Source organism: Podarcis erhardii (genome assembly GCF_964252035.2).
Source record: "Podarcis erhardii genome assembly, chromosome: 6".
NCBI classification, from domain to species: Eukaryota; Metazoa; Chordata; class Lepidosauria; order Squamata; family Lacertidae; genus Podarcis; species Podarcis erhardii.
Genome location: NC_138510.1, coordinates 19,122,854 through 19,142,025, shown reverse-complemented (window position 1 = coordinate 19,142,025; position 19,172 = coordinate 19,122,854). Strand labels below are relative to the sequence as shown.

The 19,172-nt window shown below is 40.6% G+C and overlaps 1 protein-coding gene across 1 annotated transcript in view; it reads left to right on the top strand.

Moving 5' to 3' along the window:
* The window catches only part of BCAS4 (breast carcinoma amplified sequence 4), a 50,094-nt gene that overhangs the window by 11,361 nt on the left and 19,561 nt on the right, over positions 1–19,172 (top strand). The window contains exons 3-5 of the mRNA XM_081868136.1: positions 4,157–4,258; positions 6,573–6,707; positions 10,588–10,619. Of these exons, the coding sequence (XP_081724262.1) occupies positions 4,157–4,258; positions 6,573–6,707; positions 10,588–10,619 (269 nt within the window). The remainder of the gene's footprint in view (positions 1–4,156; positions 4,259–6,572; positions 6,708–10,587; positions 10,620–19,172) is intronic.

Below are 19,172 nucleotides of genomic sequence, written 5' to 3'. Positions count from 1 at the left end.
TGGATAGGGTTGTGATACTAGTCTAAATGTTTACATAAGCCGGAAAACAGTTGTGTGATTTGAAGAAACAAAACAACTCTCCATAGGTGAGGAAATTAAAATCCTGCTTGTTTTTAAATCTGATTTTTGGTTTCCAGTGCAGTTTTGCCATTGTTTTCAACACTACCACATGCAGACAGCATTTTTACACTGCCTTCATTCCTAAATTTTGCTTAACAGTAACAAGCAAAAACAGTAGAAGGCAACACTGACTATTGCAGCAGGAGAAAATTACAGTGGAGGTTAAAAGCCTGGGAATCTAAACGACATCTGCATTCTTGCCAGGCAAACCTCCATAGGGAGAGGGCTCTGTAAGCGACTCGTCACAACCAAAAGGGCCCTCTCCCATTTGCTAGGCGGCAGCACCTAGAGGAAGGCCTTTGGGGAAGATTTTAGTGTACAGGCTGGTTGATGTAGGTGAAAGCATTATCCAGGTCCCAAGCCATGTAGGGCTGCCTTTAAAGGTAAGTACCAGTGCTTGGAATTGCGCAAACCACTATTCTTGGGACTTTAAAGTTATGTTGCTCATAATAGCTGGAACAGGGGCAATGTTGCTTACTCCCCTGTTACTGATTTAATATTTCAATGAATGCGGAAAATTGATTCAACTCTGCAAGTGGCCAAAGGTTTATTCTGATCAATCTTATTATAGTGCTTTAAGTTTCAAGCTTGGAACTGTTCAAACAAAATGGTTAGAGTTTGTGGCTCTGTAATATTTTTGCAAGTTTCAGGGCCACTGAAGGAATAGCCACTACTTTTTTCATTTTCCCTATAGGGAAAGTTTAACTGAAACTTTTGCCTATACTGAGTTTTGAGGTACACTTCATTTTATTGGCATTTCAGCTATTTAAAACTTTCAAAAATCACTTAAGTTGGTTCAATAAACTGAGTGCTCCCTCGAGATCCCCCCCCCCAAAAAAACCCCTTTCCTCAATGGAGGTTTGTTTGCTTGCTTCATCTTTGCTTTACCCATGAAAACATTTTTAGAGAATCTGAAGTATGAATAATTAGGCTGTGTACAAATTATTGACTTGCTATGGCAGCATCAAAGCATTATGCATAGTCTGCTGAATTTGTGCTTGGCAGTGCTAAATACCTGTAGTGGCAGCTTCCTTTCAGCAGTGTATGAAATAGTATCCAATAAAATTTCATGTCATCTTTCAGATTCATTCCAATTTTTGCACATAAAAACAAACCAAGGAATTTATAGTCTTCTGTTTGTTGTCATGAAGAAATGGATGCATCGTTTTAATTAGTGAGTCAATAAAACATTCTACATTAATTTGTTTCACTGCTTTCGGTATCCTGCTTCTCTGGGTATGTTTAGTTGTTACAGTTATTGGGCTCAATGATTATTTATATATTTGCATAAATTTGTTGGTTCCTGTGATTTATGAGAATCCTAACTTCAAACAATCTTTGGGCAAAGATGTGGCTGAACTGAGAGTGCTGGTTATATAAATATATAAAATGAGATCCATCACATTAGACATGTATGACATCAGATTTTCTTTACACAGCCATACATTTTTATCAAATTCACGTATTTGTAGATGTGAGAGCCTTGATCAGCAGGGTGTGTGAAACAGAACTAATCAGCAAAGTCTCATGTTTTGAGGGTTTTAAAAAACAGCCTACTGATGTAATGATTTCTAGCCCAGGGAAGCTAGATTTGCTGAACATAGTAAACCTGGTGAGACTTATTTCATTTAATCTACGAAGCAGAAGGGTTTAGATATAGAATGGCACACTAGGTTGTTTTATACCTAAGCCCATCTGGTCATCCATCAGTCATGTTTTGGGATCTCTACATCTTCGCTTTCGTGTTTTTTTTTGGTTCCCTCCTGATGGTTCGGCATAGGGTTTGCCAACTGGGATCTGTAGACCAAAACGTCAGGAGGCCGCTGGATCTGTGAAGGCTCTTTTAGTGTTACATGTGAGCCAGTCTTGTGTTTTTGAAGTTGACTTGTTTCCACCAACCGTAATTAAGACTACAGTAGTACCTCTGGTTACGAACTTAATTTGTTCAGGAGGTCCGTTCTTAAGCCAAAATCGTTCTTAACATGAGGCGCTGCTGCTGCATCTCTGGCACACGACTTCCGCTTGCATCCCGGGGCAAAGTTCACAACTAGGGACATCTACTTCCGGGTTAGCGGAGCTTGTTACCCGAAGCATTTGTAAGGAGGACGGTACGTAACCCGAGGTTCCACTGTACTACAGTTTGCCTGAGTGTGAATGTCACAGCAAACTGGTTGGTCTAAAACAGAAGTGAAAATGTCCAGAGTAATTGTTGCAGCCATGCTGGCTGGGAAGGGCAGTGTGTGCAAGCTTGAGGCTCACTGCGGGAAATATGTAGACACAAAAGAGGAAAGGGAAAATAGAATCGCCATTCTGTCTCAACACAGGCAGACACATGCACCAGCACACACCAAGACTTTACTGCCTTCTCTCATCCTGTGTCAGATCAGCGGGACAAAAATAATGTGGGCAAGAAGAAACAAAAATATGTTTTTCTAAAAGTATTTTGAAGTGACAGATCACCTCCTTTTTATAAAAAAATCAAAGGCATTCTCCCTCATGTAGTAGTGGCAACTTCTTCATACTGGTTGTTTCCCTGATAAACACAGAACCCTCTGCTCTCTTCTCACCCACCCACCCAATACCAATTGGGATAGTTAGGAGGACCTACCTTGCTCAGTTTGTTTTGGTTACTCCCGGGGAAAAGGAATTATGTTATTTTTCAAGAACCTGCCATGGGGGAAGGGAGGAGAGGAGAGAAGCAAAGATCCCATCAGAGTTCACAACACTCTCTCTTTATCTAAGAGGGGAGGATAGAATGGAATTTCTTTTTTAGCAAAGGGGGTGCAAGGGTGAGGAGTAAATAAGGGCTTGCTGCATATTTCTATGTTGGTTTCTTTGTTGGTATGGTTCTTAATTCAACCTGCTAATCTCTAGCAAAAAGGTGTTCTATTTCTTGAGGAACAGATTTCTGCATTGTAGGAGGTTGAACTAGATGATCCTCGTGGTCCCTTCCAACAGTATAATTCTATCATTCTTTGATTCTTATATATTTCTGCATCTGGAGGAAGATGCCTGTTTTGACCTTATAGGGCTTACCTTTAGTGTTCTTCTGTAGATTAATATCTGCTTGTTTTGTCTACATTTCAAACTTACGTTGGCTTTGCAAAAGGCCTTTTGAGGTTGCTTCTTTCAACATTAACAAGCAACCTTCGCTTGCTTATCTTTGGTAAATTAAGGCTCAGTTTCTAACCTCAGCTCCGTTTCCTTGTCCTTGAACCAATGATTTTTAAATATTTCCAGAGAATTAGCCATGCTTGTTTGCTGCTGCAAAAACAACAGAGTTCTGAAGCACCTCAAATACTAACATTTTTATTATAGCATAAAATTTCATGGATTAGAGTTTATGCCAGGGGTCAGCAAACTTTTTCAGCAGGGGGCCAGTCCACTGTCCCTCAGGCCTTGTGGGGGGCTGGACTATATATTTTTTGGGCGGGGGGGGGGGGAATGAACTAATTCCTATGCCCCACAAATAACCCAGAGATGCATTTTAAATAAAAGCACACATTATACTCATGTAACAACACCAGCCCCACAAATAACCCAGAGATGCATTTTAAATAAAAGGACACATTCTACTCATGTAAAAACACACTGATTCTTGGACCATCCGTGGGCCAGATTGAGAAGGTGGTTGGGCCAGATCCAGCCCCTGGGCCTTAGTTTGCCTATCCATGGTTTATGCCGTCATAACTTTGTTTATTCCATGAAGTGCTCTGTTGCTTTTGTAAATGTTTGGACAACAAAGACCTGGGTCAAAGGGATGTCAAATGGTGATGATACCACCTTTGTCTGCTTCATCTTTTGTTGGTGTAAAGCAGGGTGGGAAATGGAGGCCCTCCAGATGTTGTATGACTACAACGCCCAGTGGCGTAGCGTGGGTTGTCAGCAGCCGGGGCAAGGCAAGTAATTTGCACAGTACTGATATAATAAATAAAACACAGTAATAGTACTTCAGTTTCTAAATAGTGAGTGAAATATGTCTGGTATTTATTGTTAGTGCTTTCTGATACAGATTTTTCCCTCTTTGTCTATACAGATTAGAAGCAATACATCCCAACTCTTGAATGAGGCAATTCCACTAATTAAAGCCAAGGTGATAGAAATGAACAGCATCTATACCAAAGTGGATAAGCTAGAGGTTTGTTATCACATCAAGTAATTGTCCCAAAGATTATGCATGTGAAAGTTCTTTTCTGCGTTTGTGTTGAAGATTTAAAAGTGAGTGTAGAAATCTGGTGCACATGCCTAGAAACATGAAAACATTATTCAGCTCTCTGCAGGACTGACACGATGAAGCTTTTAATTCTTGTTGCATGTTTTTTGAATGCTGTGAAGAGGTCAGTGAAGCATCAAACTAAAGCCTAGAACATGCAGAGTTGCAGTAATATAATGCTTTTGTCAGCCTCCCCCCCCCCAAAAAAACCAGGTAATAAAAACTCAGGTAAATACAATCTGCAGTCTTTGAAATCTTCATAGCTATTGGCTACAAGAACTCTGGGTTCAGTAGATTGAAATGAGACCTCTTAGGCCATTGATTCATCCATGGGACATTTATAAATATTCTAACTACTCAGAAGTGTTAGAATTTACATACAGGGCCCAAGGGCACTTTGAGGAGTGTACAGTTCATTTGTACTACCTGATGTCTTCTCTGCTGAACCAATCCTGAAGTCAACTGATAGACTGAAAATGTGAATGTTCTATGTATGTGATACAGTGGTACCTCGGGTTACATACACTTCAGGTTACAGACTCCGCTAACCCAGAAATAGTACCTTGTGTTAAGAACTTTGCTTCAGGATGGGGACAGTAATCGTGCTCCGGCGGCGCAGCAGCAGCAGGAGGCCCCATTAGCTAATGTGGTGCTTCAGGTTAAGAACAGTTTCAGGTTAAGAATGGACCTCCAGAACAAATTAAGTATTTAACCCGAGGTACCACTGTGGTCGCGTGTGAATGGTTTTGTTGAGAGATGGGCATGTGTGCATATATGTATTATGAGGATTATGTGTGTGAATAAAAATGAATACAGATAAGGTATTGCATACACACAAACATTCATACGTCTTCTTTTACTCTATTAGATAGCAAATTTGCTTGCTTCTCTCTTCCACAGTGCATGTGTGTTGTGAATGCCGGATGTTTATGTGAGGGAAGGTTGTGTGACTTAACAGAATTATGTTCTCTTTTTAACAAGCCACATTCTTGTAATGGCTGTGAGGAAGTCTGCTTCTGCAGCAAAACATAGCAATATACATATGGCATTGTTTAATATCACTTTAAGTGACTCAGAAGTCTTTGTGTTATCAGGATTGTAAATTCTCAAATTTCAAACCCAACCTCTGCGTGCACTGATGGAAATTCTTCCTAGCACAATTGAGTTTGGAAAGTTAGCATTATTTATGTGTATGATAGTTGAAGGAACCTATTTGCATTTCTTATTATATTATATTAGTTTTGCATAGTTAATTAAAGCATTTGAATGTGCCCATGCAAAAGTCTACATCTTTAAGCAATCCAATCATAGGTGGCAAGTGTAGTCAGATCTTCAGTCCTTTTAATAAATGGATCTGCACATTTATCTTTCTAGTGCAGCAATACCAGTCTTTTGGCCATAGTAAGGGCACAGGGAATTCATTGATGAATTCATTAATTGCTCAGCCCAGACACTGAGGTCCTCCTCCAAGGGTCTTCTGCTGGTTCCCTCACTGTGAGAAGTGAAGTTACTTGGAGCCAGACAGAGGGCCTTCTTGGTAGTGGCACCCTCGCTGTGAAATGCCCTCCCATCAGATGTCAAGGAGAATCAGGAGGTTTTTAATGCTTGATGTTTTTATTATGCTTTTAGATATGCTTTAAGGTATTATTATTAATATTAATGTCCAGTTGTCAAATTCCATATAGTAGGTATGTAGTTCAAAAGAATATTATCCTCTGAACATTTTAGCTTTTTTCATACACTCCTGTTTACATAATCCACTACTTTCTCCCAAAAACTAGTAAGTATAGGACATTGTAAAAACATGTATTTCAAAGAAGCACTATCCTTATTACATCTCCAAGAAAATGCTGTTTTCGACAATCCTTTTCTGTACAGATGTAGTGGAGGCCAATAAATTCTAAGTATTATTTTCTGTTGTATACAGAAATTGGTACAGCCCTCTTCATTTCACATGTCGTGCATTGATTTAGCATGACCGTTGCTCACAAAAAACTACTCTGAGTTATTGGAGGAAGCAGGGACCCTGGAGAGATGTTCTTAAAGCTGGGATATAAAACTGGGGCAGCACTGAAACCAAGTTAAAAAAGAGACTGTTTAGCTTTATTTTTGTTTAGGGAAGCTTTTAATGTTTAACAGACCATTGTATTTTAATATTTTGTTGGAAGCCGCCCAGATGGGCGGGGTATAAATTATTATTATTATTATTATTATTATTATTATCTTCTGGCATTTCTAGGCATTTGTGAAAATGGCAGGACACCATGTCTCTTTCCTAGAAGAACAAGTCCTTGAGGCGGAGAAGGCTCATGCCATCTTTCCCTACACTGTACAGAAGCTGTTTGGCTCAGTAGCTACACCTTCATTTAAAAAAGTAAGTGTCAAAGTTCTGTGATGCATTGGAGGAGGGGGGGGATGCCTGTTGAAATAACCTCCTTGCAGTTACAGATAGGTAGCCGTGTTGGTCTGCCATAGTCAAAACAAAATAAAAAAATTCCTTCCAGTGGACTGTCATTCTGCCCTGCCAAATCCCCGCACATGATTCAGTTCTGTGGGGACTTGGAAGCATTTTTCCGCCGTTTACGCCTGAAGGAGTATTTTCAACACACACAACAACAAGAAACTTAGTTGGTCTTTAAGGTGCTACTGGAAGGAATTTTTTTATTTTGTTTTAACCTCCTTACAGTTATCCCATTCATCTGGTGTTACTCTTTGTTTATATTTATATATATATATATATATATATATTTATTTAGAGCATTTAACCCAATCTTCAGCCAAAAAAGGGCTCCCAGAGTGGTTTGCATACAGTGGAATAAAACAATGAAATTATTAACTGCTAACAGGGTGTTGTGGAATGTTGCTATGTGCTTCTTTCTTACCTGGAATTGATGCTTTTTGACAGTGGGTGGAGAATCACTTTTAGAGACATGGAGCCCTGTTTAGAATTGCAATTTGTGGCCTCAAATGCACCTCCCACTTACATCTTAAGTGCCGACAAAATGATTATTTGGTCCATCATACCACTGCTAGAATTCAAGTCCGCAGCAGTTCATGAACCTGAGACATTGGGATACAACCTCTATTTTGACCACAAAAAGATGGCTCATATCACTTACCCAAGTAATCTTGAGTTATGTACCTTACACACCTCCAATTCTTAATCACCAGATTAGTCTCTTTCCATGCCAAGTTGTGTGCAGGCATTGCAATGGCAGCCCAAGAAACTATTATCTATTTATTTGCAATTTTTTATCCCACCTTTCATCTAAAGAAAGCCCTTATGAAGATAAAACCTAATAGAAATGAAACAAAATTTATAAATTTTAATAAATTCATTAGACCAGAAGAGCAGTATAAAAAAGAGAACTCCTAAAAGTACGGGAGAATAGGACAGACTACTCCCTGGCTCCCAAAAGAGCAATGAAGGCATGAAGCAAGCATGTAGAGTTTAATAAAAGGCCATCTCTCTAATAGTCATCTCCCTAATTTCTGAAGAGAAGGGTCCCCAGAAGCTGACATATTTTGTCAAATCAGGTTCATGTGGCAGAAGATGGTCTTTACGTACTGTGGTTCAAGCTGTTTAGCACTATAAATATTGCAACCATTTCTTTTACCTGAGTTCAGAAACAACACAGAAGCCATTGACAAATCTTTAACCAGTGGAGTAACGTTTTCGTAGCAGCCAGTGCTGGTTAAAAGGTTGGCTGCCAAATTTGTTGAAAGTACAAACACTTTTCAGAGATAGCCCCATGTATAATTCATTGCAGCAGTCTATCCTGGATTTTGTTAGAACACAGTAAGCTGTTGCCAGGTCATCTCTGTGGTGAGATGAGTTCATATTCAGGTTGTTTGTAGGTGAATGTGGTTTTGTTCTGTTCCTTGCTAATGACTCATTTTGCCGTGCTCTTAAAAGCTCTGCCATCTTCTTTAAACAGAAAAGAATTGTAGACAGATCTCTTATAGTTTAAAATATAATGTATTTCCTACAAATACATTTGAAAGAGTCGTAGAAAGGTGAACTTTTTGAGGGTTATTTTCACCTTGAACTTTAAAGCAATATGTCTGCTTTAAAATCCTGTTTAATTTTCTGAAGTATATACACAAAGTATCAAATGTGGTGACAATGATAATAATACAACAAAACAACAACACCACAAACTGGCTTACAAGTATAAACCAAATTTACTAGAATAATAGCTAGAATAGAGATAGACTTATAACCATTCAAACAACAAACATACTAAGGTGCCATGTGCAAGATAAAGCTTGGAGATACTGTAAACATGGAGTGGATAAATGTACAACTCTTATCTTAACAATGTTTACATGTACAGTACAGTACAGTACAGTACAGTAAACATTATAGACTGAATTAATGAACCGTTAAACAAGCAGCGTAAGTCCAATCGTGGAACGGCAACCCCGTGCCGCCACAACGGCAAGGGTAGCACACTGGGGAATATGAAAAAGTTTTTCACAGCTGTTTCTCAAAGACTGAACTGGATGAGATGTTCTTCAATGGGTCTTGAGTTGGAAACACAAAGCTGTGTACATGGTTCAATCATGGGAAGGCAAATCAAAGCCACCACCCTGGTGAGAAGAACGCAAGTGGGCAAAAGGAGACCTGTTCTCCGGATATATTACAGGTTTCGCTACATGCTACATCAGTCCGAAAAGCTGCATGGTACAAAATAGCACTCCAATTACAATGTGTGGTAAACCATAAAAATTAGAAAATATCAGTCTCATACTGTACCTTACCCAGTCATACAAAACGGTTTGCTCAGGATAAAGAAGGTATTCATAGGCACAGCTAGTGTTTGACTGGTTATAAGTCTATTCTAGCTATTATTCTAGTAAATTTGGTTTATACAGTACTTATAAGCCAGTTTGTGATGGTGTTGTTTTGTTGTATAATTTTCTGAAGTGCCAACACAGAGGTCAGTTAATGAAAAACATTGCTACTGCAGTGATACTTACAATGGGCTTCTAGTTGAAGTTATGTTGTTCAGGGCACATTCATACAGCTGCATAACATATTTTCGGTACAGCACCCAACTCTGGAAATGCAGAAAGAATGCCATTTTTGCATACTAGGCTAAGAGTTTTGCTTACATAGGGCTGCCATGCAAATGGAAAATCTATATTAGCTAAAATGTACTTTCAAGTTAAAAATCCTTCTGCATTTCCCTCCATGTTAGCAACATTCACACAACAGTAGGAGAAAATATCATGGTTTATTTCATTGTATGAAAAGAACCTTTGAACTGGTTAGCAGAATATTATTTAGTAACTCCAGATTTTTCATCACATAGTTACTGAGTATTTGAAGGCAGTCAACAGAATGTTTTAATTGTCTCAGTTGAAAACTATTGTTTAGTTTTCAACAGTGTTGTTGGTGGGACATGCCTGACTTCCCAATGCTGAGCATTGCTGCTGCTTGCTGAGAGGGATAGTAGTGGAGATCAGCTTGATGTAGGTGTGGTGGCAGGAGCATCAGATTGGATGATAACACCTGATCAGTGAATGATGAACTTTCATGTGTGAACTTGTGCAAAGTTACCACTCATGAATCTCACCACGTTCATGTATGGTGTCTGTGTGAAACCCTAGCCTTAGGTTTACTGTCACTTGTGGGATTAGAAGCAAGTCCAACATTTAAACGTTGCATTTTCATTTTATCCTTCCGCTAAAGAATTCAAAGCAGTGTGCAATATTTTCTGCTTTTTCTGTCCTTTGAGATAGATTAGGTTTCTTGTTCACAAGATCATACTAGCTAAACCACGTTAGAGACAGACAAGGTCATCTGGGCTGTAACAGCTAGGTCAGAAATCCTAGTTCAGTTGACTTTGAAAGTTAGTTTTAAAACTTACCTAGCTATTGCATTGAATTGGAACTGAATGAGTAAAATGTTTTGTTGAAGCCATTGGAACATTGAAGGAACTAGATTTACAATTGACTTTGGAGCATCCACACATGTACATGCAAAACAGTGTAAGACAGCATAACAGTTTAATATTTCTGATTGCTCACAGAAGAAAAATATTTATCCCAGTCCACCAGAGCACTAGATGCAATAGTATTTTGCAATTGGCTCCACCCATGTTGGAAATTATTGCTTTTGAATTGCTTTTGAAATATTGCTAAATGCATTTGACATTTAGAGGAAGATCACGCCCCCATATATGTAGGACATTGTTCCTTTCTATTTGTGCAATGTTTCCGCCCTTTTCTCTTCATTATTTCACTAGCTAATCTTTTCAGTGAGAGATCAACCATGCAGGTATGTAATCAAAATTCTAATACGGCTTTTACACTATTTTGGAAGCTTATTCAACAGCTGAATATCAATGTTAATAAAGTAGACAAAGCACTCAATGATAATTTTTGTTTGTATTCTGCTGAGTTTTGGTATTCACACATACAGTAATTTGCAGTCTCAGCTCCTTAAAGCCCACCCTCTTAATTCTCCCAGGTTAAATGGAATGTTATCTCACTGCCCATTTTACCCACACAACATCCCTGGGAGGTAGGCAAGACAGAAAAATAGTGACTGGTCCGAAGGCTTATGGCTAAGAGTGGATCAGAATCAGAGCTGTCCTTTTTCTAGCCCGAGGGTTGCATTCCCTCATGAGTGGAGGGCCCCCCTACAAGCCCCAAGAACCAGATAGAAGGACCTGGATGGCCTCATTTGGCCCCTGGCCTTCAGGTTCCCAACCTGTTCTATATGGTTGGACACTACAGTATACTGCAGATATTTGGTAGCACTATGGCCATGTTAAGTTGTTCATATTTTGGAGCTCTGCCCATAATAAGTAGATGCTTGTTATCCATATTTCAGCGAAGGAAGAACTGTCTGTCTGAATAAAATCCCTGGTGTCATCAGTTCGAAAAATATCTTTGTGTTTTGGGAGGAAGGGCTTCTTAAGGCAGCACATGAAGGTTTTTGAATTACACAAACATTGTATGCCAAAAACAAACAAACCCAAACTTAGTTTGAAGTTGTGCTTTGGCTAATAAGGGTATGTAAAAAAAACCACCACTTGCTTATATATGGTTGCATGTACTCCTAGTTTTGCCTTAGTTGATGTAATTAGACTGCCCATTTTCTAGATTAAAAAGTGGTAGCCCTGTAGCTGATAAATGCAGGTATGCATCACCTGAGCCCATGCCCCTTTTGCTGTCTCACTACTGCTGTCACTGCACATATGACACTCTCAAAGATCTGGCTACTTGCCAACAGAAGCTTGTTGATGTCTCTTATCGGGTCACTGGAAAACTGTCAGAGAAGCTGCCTCTGGTGTGCATGAAAAACAGGAGGCTAACAGAAGCAATATTGAGCAATGCTGGAAACCTCCAGGAAAGAGAAGTAAGGGTTAGGGGTCCTTGTGTGCAATCTACAGAGGAGCTTTTAACAACTTCTGCTGTCGAATACATAATAGATATTTCTGAGTCATCTTGATCATGGCTGACTCTCACTGAAAGCTGTAACTGGCATGCTACATCAGGTAACATTTTAGGGTTGGAATACCTCATATCTGTTTGGCCCTGCTGCTAGCTACCTTACAGACCCATATCTCAGTTCCCATGATCCCCCCCCCCACTTCTGCCCCATTGCAGTTGTGTAGGACAAGGAGGAATCCAGCAGTAAGTTGCAGTTTCCTAGGATAGCAAATGGGAGACCTAAGTTTCCTTCTCTTCCTCTTCTCAGTTAAACTACTCTGGAGAGGTGGCAACTGGAGGTGTGTAGCTGGGAACTACAGAGAGGTAGCCTCCTCTTCTGTAAATATTCAGATTTTTCACTCATTTGGTGTTTCATAGGCTCTGGTGTTCACTGAAAGGAAATAATCAGAAAATGGAAGACAACAGTTACTTGCTCAGCAGGAAGAGTGAATCTGTGGCTCTCCCGATGTTGTTGAACTATAGCATCCATCACCCTGACCACTGACCTTGCCGACTTGAGGCTGATAGGTGTTGGAATCCAGCAACATCTTGAGGGCCCAAGGTTCGTACTCCAACTTACTGAATAGTTGGGCAGCCAGGACTGGCAAATTATCATCATGTATTCTAGATGCCCCTTTGAAGAAGGGTAAGACTATCTCTCTTGTAAAAGTAGTAGTGACTTGGACTTCCTTTAAAAAAGCAAACCCAGTTCCTTAAGAAATACGATCTAGCCAGTTATAGGCCTGTGTCCAGTCTTTAAAGAAGTTGTTTGAGCAGTTGGTAGTAGAGCAACTTCAGATGTGTTTGAAAATAATTGAGGAAAGATGCACTATTTAGTCTGGTCAAAACAAAATAAAAAAATTCCTTCCAGTAGCACCTTAAAGACCAACTGAGTTAGTTCTAGGTATGAGCTTTCGTGTGCATGCACACTTCTTCAGATACCACGAAAAGCTCACGAAAGCTCATACCTAGAACTAACTCAGTTGGTCTTTAAAGGTGCTACTGGAAGGAATTTTTTTATTTTGTTTTGACCATGGCAGACCAACACGGCTACCTATCTGTATTTAGTCTGGTATCAGACCTCATTTTGGGGCAGAGAATACATAGATTGCCCTGGTGAATTATCTGCTCATGGATCCCGACAGGAGGAATACTTCCCTGCTGATCTTACTGGATCTCTCAGCAGCTTTTCTACAGAGGACCATGCTATTCTAAAGGGCAAGTTGTCCTTTCTGGTCTGGGTGTTGGGGGCTGGTCTCTGGTAGTTTTATTGTCCAATTAAACTGGATATTTGGAGACACAGATTCAACCCAGTGGTGCATGGTGTTCCACAAGGTTTAGTTCTTTCACCAGTGCTTTTAAATGTGTAAGTTAAACTCCTGGGAGAGAGATTCCTGAGATTTGCCGTTGGCTGTCATCAATATGCTGATTGGTCTCTATTACATATCTGGAGCCTTTTCCGTCCTTCACCAGTGTGTTTTAAAGCTGGTCAGAAGGATTAAGTAGAACAGACTGAAATAAAATCTAGACGAGTCAGAGAGGATGCTTGTGGAAATTATTGTGCCCTGCGGGTGAGAGTAGAGCTTAAATAAGGCAGAAATTGATGGAGTGGTTGTTACCCATTGGTGCAGGTCTGCAGCTTTGGGATCATCTAGATCAGAAAATAGAATGTAGACTTTTGTTCCATATGTGTTAGAACAGATGTGTGTTTGGTGCTTTACATCAAGTTTCATTTCTTCTTGAAGCTTTTTTGCAGTTTTCTGGAGTGAGGCTTTTTGCCTTTGTGTTGTTTGCTTCTATGTGTTGTGGAATAGGAGCTAGTTGCAGCTAAACTATCTATGTGTGCTGTATTCTGGCCTTAAAGAGCCTTGAGGCAATATGCACAACTGCAATACTTTTCTAGCATTCTTTTTCTATTTATGAAGAGCAGCACATCAGCATTGTATACTGTTGTCTCTGCTCCCCCCACCCCTTTTAGCATTCTTCAGGAACTCTGGACCGGAAGTTGCCCTGGCTTCACTAAACATTGGAGAGAGAATCCACTTGTATTGGCTGAAGGGGGTGGTGCAGAAGTGTGCATGTCTTCCTCCAGCATTCACATTTTTTAAATGCTTAAAAACTTCAATACAGATTCAGCCATCTGATATGCTGTTTAGCCAACTGATGTGCAATGCATGGACTTTGCTTTGTCTTTTTGGCAAAGGCATTATCCTGCATAACTAAACTCTTTAAAGAAAACAACAGCACAGATAGTTCTGTTGCTTTTGAGGTCACATTGGCTGACAGGACATCATTTTTACTCAGGAGAACTAGAGAGAATTGATTAAAACTACAGCTTCTAGACAGTTCTGAAACCAAGATCCTATGAGACCACTGGCTGCCCATCGCCAGATGATAAAAATGCATGTTTTCGGCTGCCAAAGACTGAACCATAATGAAATCACTAGAAAGGAATGTTACGACCAGATTTCAAAGATCCTATTTTGGTGCAATACAGTTGAGCTGCCTCTAGGGATGGGGGAGAAACTGGATTCAGTTTGCATTTAAGATTAACTAACCTAATTTGCATTTACCAAAACACAGCCATTCTTTGAAATTTGCACTTCTAATTTTGCAGCTTCTCCGAACCTCCTCTTGCCAAGTAATGAGTACAAAAATGCATCTACAAATTTCCATATTACTGAAAATAACACAAAAATGCATTATTTTAGGGGAAATTGCTTTGCAAAAATGCATATATTAGGCAAAATTGCAAGCAAATGTATATACCAGGAGAAATTTGCACTAAAATGTTGATGAATTTTTATGAGGACTGTTATTAAAAATGCAGGGTGATGCGGAAATATAGAGAATTGAATTTAAGATTGAAAAATTGAGAAACCGAAAATGATAGATCCACCCACTCCTAGCTGCCACTATGCTATAAACCCCCAAGTATATTGCTACTTTTCTTTTCCATTGGCCTATTTGACCTATTGTGGAAAGCAGAAGAAACTCGACTCAGTCTTGGATTGGATCACATTTTTCTTTGGAATAACTCAAATAAGTCAAATTTCAGAACTTCTCCATGTCAGTTTTGTGCTATATCGGTACAACATTGGCTTGTCCTTCTTCCCCAGTATAGGGTAATTTAGATCTTCAGATCCCTGAAAGGAAAGGAAAGAACTGAGGTGGGCTTTGTGACCTAATGTTCCAATCCTCATAATTTTTCTGTGGATGGAGACTGTTATGTGGGGATGCACTGTACATCAAGACAGTCCAGTTTCTTTGGTGCTGAATCTCTGCAATATGGTATCAAACAATGCATGTGCTTTCTTTATTTTGGACTCACAGATGTCCATGGAGGCGCAGGTCAATTCTGTGTCCAGGGCAGCTGTCTCCCAGCTCCATCTGGTACGCAGGCTGAGACCCTACCTGCCCGTGGACTGTCTTGCCAGAGTGGTGCATGCGCTGGTTATCTCCCGCTTGGACTACTGCAATGCGCTCTATGTGGGGCCACCTTTGAAGGTGACTCGGAAACTACAACTAATCCAGAATGCGGCAGCTAGACTGGTGACTGGGAGTGGCCGCCGAGACCACATAACACCAGTCCTAAAAGACCTACATTGGCTCCCAGTACGTTTCCGGGTACAATTCCAAGTGTTGGTGCTGACCTTTAAAGCCCTAAACGGCCTCGGCCCAGTATACCTGAAGGAGCATTTCCAACCTCATCGTTCTGCCTGCACATGTGAGATCCAGCGCCGAGGGCCTTCTGGCAGTTCCCTCACTGCGAGAAGCAAAGTTACAGGGAACCAGGTGGAGGGCCTTCTCAGTAGTGGCGTCTGCCCTGTGGAACGCCCTCCCAGCAGATGTCAAAGAAATAAACAACTATTGGACTTTTAGAAGACATCTGATGGCAGCCCTATTTGGGGAAGCTTTTAAGACGGGATGAATCATTGTATTTTAATATTCTGCTGGAAGCCGCCCAGAGTGGCTGGGAAAACCCAGCCAAATGGGCGGCGTATAAATATTATTATTATTATTATTATTATTATTATTATTATTATTATTACAGGAATGTACATTTGTTTCCTAAGTAAATGGTTCAAAGTTAATATTTTTTAAAATAAATGGTGTCGAGAGCATTGCAGCTATTGACAGTAGTCCATATGAATTTGATATCAGGTCAGTATAATAAAACATCATATTTTATGTGAATATTGTAACTTTATCTTAGCATTTATTGTGCCTCCCAGCAGATTTGGTAGAGCACAACCCTGCATTCATGTTTCTACCTGGGAGAGTGCCTTATGAATTGCACTGTCAGGCTTGTCCTGTGCTGCATCGATATCTATGAGCTACGACAGGGAAGCATAACTCGTTCCAGAGGAAAGTATTTGGGAGTCTCCTGCTTTTTCCTGTGTCCCTTTGTAGCTGCTCCTTCTGCTGGGACTGCAGCATGACAGTGTTTTCTGCAGCACTATTGACTTAAGTGTCTGCATATGTTCCAGCCATGCACAGGCAAATTTACAAAGGAAGGGCATTACATTCTTGATCTGGGCCTGGTTGTCTCTGCAAGCAGTTGCCATTGCTAATTACAGACGTTCCCCTTATGCAGGGGTTACGGTCTGAGCCTCTGCACACATAAGTGAAATCACTTAAATTGGGGAGCACCCCACTTAAAAGGGAAGCCATGCGGGAAGCGGGGGGGAGAGAGAGACTCATCCTGGAAATTGCTCAGGGCTGCTGCACAGCCTGCCTGAGGGCAGGCAGTGCGTGCAGCAGCTGGCCAGGATCGGTGCAGAGGCAGGGAGCGCCACTGATCGGTCGAAGGCCACCTTCCCTCGCTCCAGCAGTCCCGAGTAAGGGAAGGGCAATTTATTTATTTATTTCACAGTGTCCCACAAAAACGTGGTTGTGTGCGAGTGGAATGCACATAGGGGGCAGAGCTGTAGTTAAAAGTCTGGCATTTGGTTGCATGTTCCTGTCACATGAATGGATTTGTTGCTGATACAGGAGAAGCTAATGTTCTACTACTGTACTTTAACTAGAACAACCTTAGCAAGGATTGTCGTGTTCTGGGACTGATTGCCCTCGATGAAATAAATCAGTGCAGAGCCAACAATGTTTACATTATCATTAAAGATATTCCCTGCTACTTAGCTTCCCCACCCCTCCCTCACCCCGTTTGTCTGCTAGTCAACATTTTATGCTCTGAGGCTAGATCTCTAATTCTGTTTTTCTTTCTCAGTTCCAAATTATATACGCATCTCAAGTCAGTCCCACCACTGCTATTTTGGTTTGTTTTATAGGCGGGGATTTCAAATCATGTATAGGGAAAGGTGGGCTTTTTCTTCCCATCATTTCTTCTAGAATTTGGGGCCATCCAGTGAAACAAGAAAAAAAAATGTAGTTTTTAAAATGGCACATAAGTAAACCATGGGATTCACTGTGCAAGTTACAGTGGTGACCACTAGCTTTGATGGCTTTGAAAGGGGATAAGACACATCATAATGCTTATATGCTACCTACAGGTTCAGAGGCAGTATACTTATGAGTTACAGTGGTACCTCAGGTTAAGTATTTAATTCATTCCAGAGGTCCGTACTTAACCTGAAACTGTTCTTAACCTGAAGCACCACTTTAGCTAATGGGGCCTCCTGCTGCCGCCATGCTGCTGGAGCACGATTTCTGTTCTCATCCTGAAGCAAACTCCTTAACCTGAAACACTATTTCTGGGTTAGCAGAGTCTGTAACCTGAAGCGTATGTAACCTGAAGCGTATGTAACCTGAGGTACCACTGTACTGTGCTAGGGTACAGCAGTAGCAGAGGCTGTTATCCTACTTGTGGTCCTAAGGCCTCTGGCAAGTCTCTGTGGGAGACAAGATGCTAAACTCTAGTTCAGACTTCCTCAAACTCGGCCCTCCAGATGATCCCTAGCTAGCAGGACCAGTGGTCAGGGATGATGGGATTGTAGTCTCAAAACACCTGGAGGGCCAAGTTTGAAGAAGCCTGCTCTAGTTAGATATGGTCTGATCTAGCAAGGGGGTTCCTAATCTTTACAAATCTTCTGAATAGACTTGTGGCAAAAGAGGGGAGAAGTTTGTGAATTTAATACGGTTTTTTTTTTCTTTAAAGAAAAGTTAACTAAGAATCACTCAATGGTAGGATAGTGTTATGTGGGGTGGGGGTGGGGTGTAACCACTTCTTAAAACGTAACTGCTTAAGCCTTTATTTAAAATGAATTTACTTTTTAATGCAATAGACAGTTAATCTGTGGAACTCATTGGTACAAGACGTTTTACCTGTGAATACTGTAACAGGAAATGGTTAGACTTAATAAAAAGTGAGCCTGCTAACGATCGTGCCAGTGGCATCATAGATCAAGTTTCATGACCCACCCAGCAGAACTAGCAAAAATGCGAGAGTGAAGCATACGAGAGACCTGTGAATCATGAGTGCTCAAAGAGTTGTGTTAATAACAATAAAGAATTACTGCTAGGAGTTTATAGGCTGGTCTGGTAGGTTGCTGGAATCGTAATTTGTGGCTAAATGAGCCATAGTTTTGAGCCATAATGACACCCCTTAGGTGTCCATTACTTTGTATTTTCCAATTTTGGCTGGAAACTCGCACCCATAATGAAAGCTAATATGTACGAAGAGGAACTCCAGAAACCTCCACCCCAGACACATCTTAAAGTGATACATCTCCTGAAAATCATTTAAGTGATTCATTTGGAAAGGGCAGTGGCACAGCTTTGAGTTTGTGGTGCAGTATAGTAAATACTAAAATTCCCTCCCAGAGTGTATTGGAGCACATCTGCATGGCTTTGTACAGCTCTGCTTCTAGCTAGGATTTCACTTTAGCCCTGCCTCTCACAGTCTGGTCTGGGGAGTTGATTGCTGCCTTCCTGTCTCGCCCTCCCCCAACTCCATGCATGCCTCTGGTTAGACCCCTCCTATGCCATTTCCTCAGTGCTGCGGCTGAGTGGTGTTACCACTTTAGGTTAGGTCAGATTAGTCATGTTTTTTTGGACACCTACCACTTTTTAGAAAGGTATTTTAGCAACACTTCTCCAATGCAGTTGCCGCCGCCTTGCTGGAAATAGAACTCTGTTGCTTTTTTGAAATGTTAGGCACTTCATTTTTCAAAGTTTAGAACAAGTTCTGAAAGCGTGTATAACTATGGGGGGGGGGACGGACATCCCACATCTCAAATTCTGGTTCACAAGACAGATTGATAACGGCAAACTCATATAGTAAATTTGCCGTTCTATCTACGGATGCTCATGATGTTTTCAAATATTTGTTCTTGTTTGTTTTTGAGAGAGATTAGAGAGAAAATTCGAGACACCAGTGACTGGAAAGCCTTTGACGTAATTTAAATATTGATGGTTGTTTTCCAGCATGTGA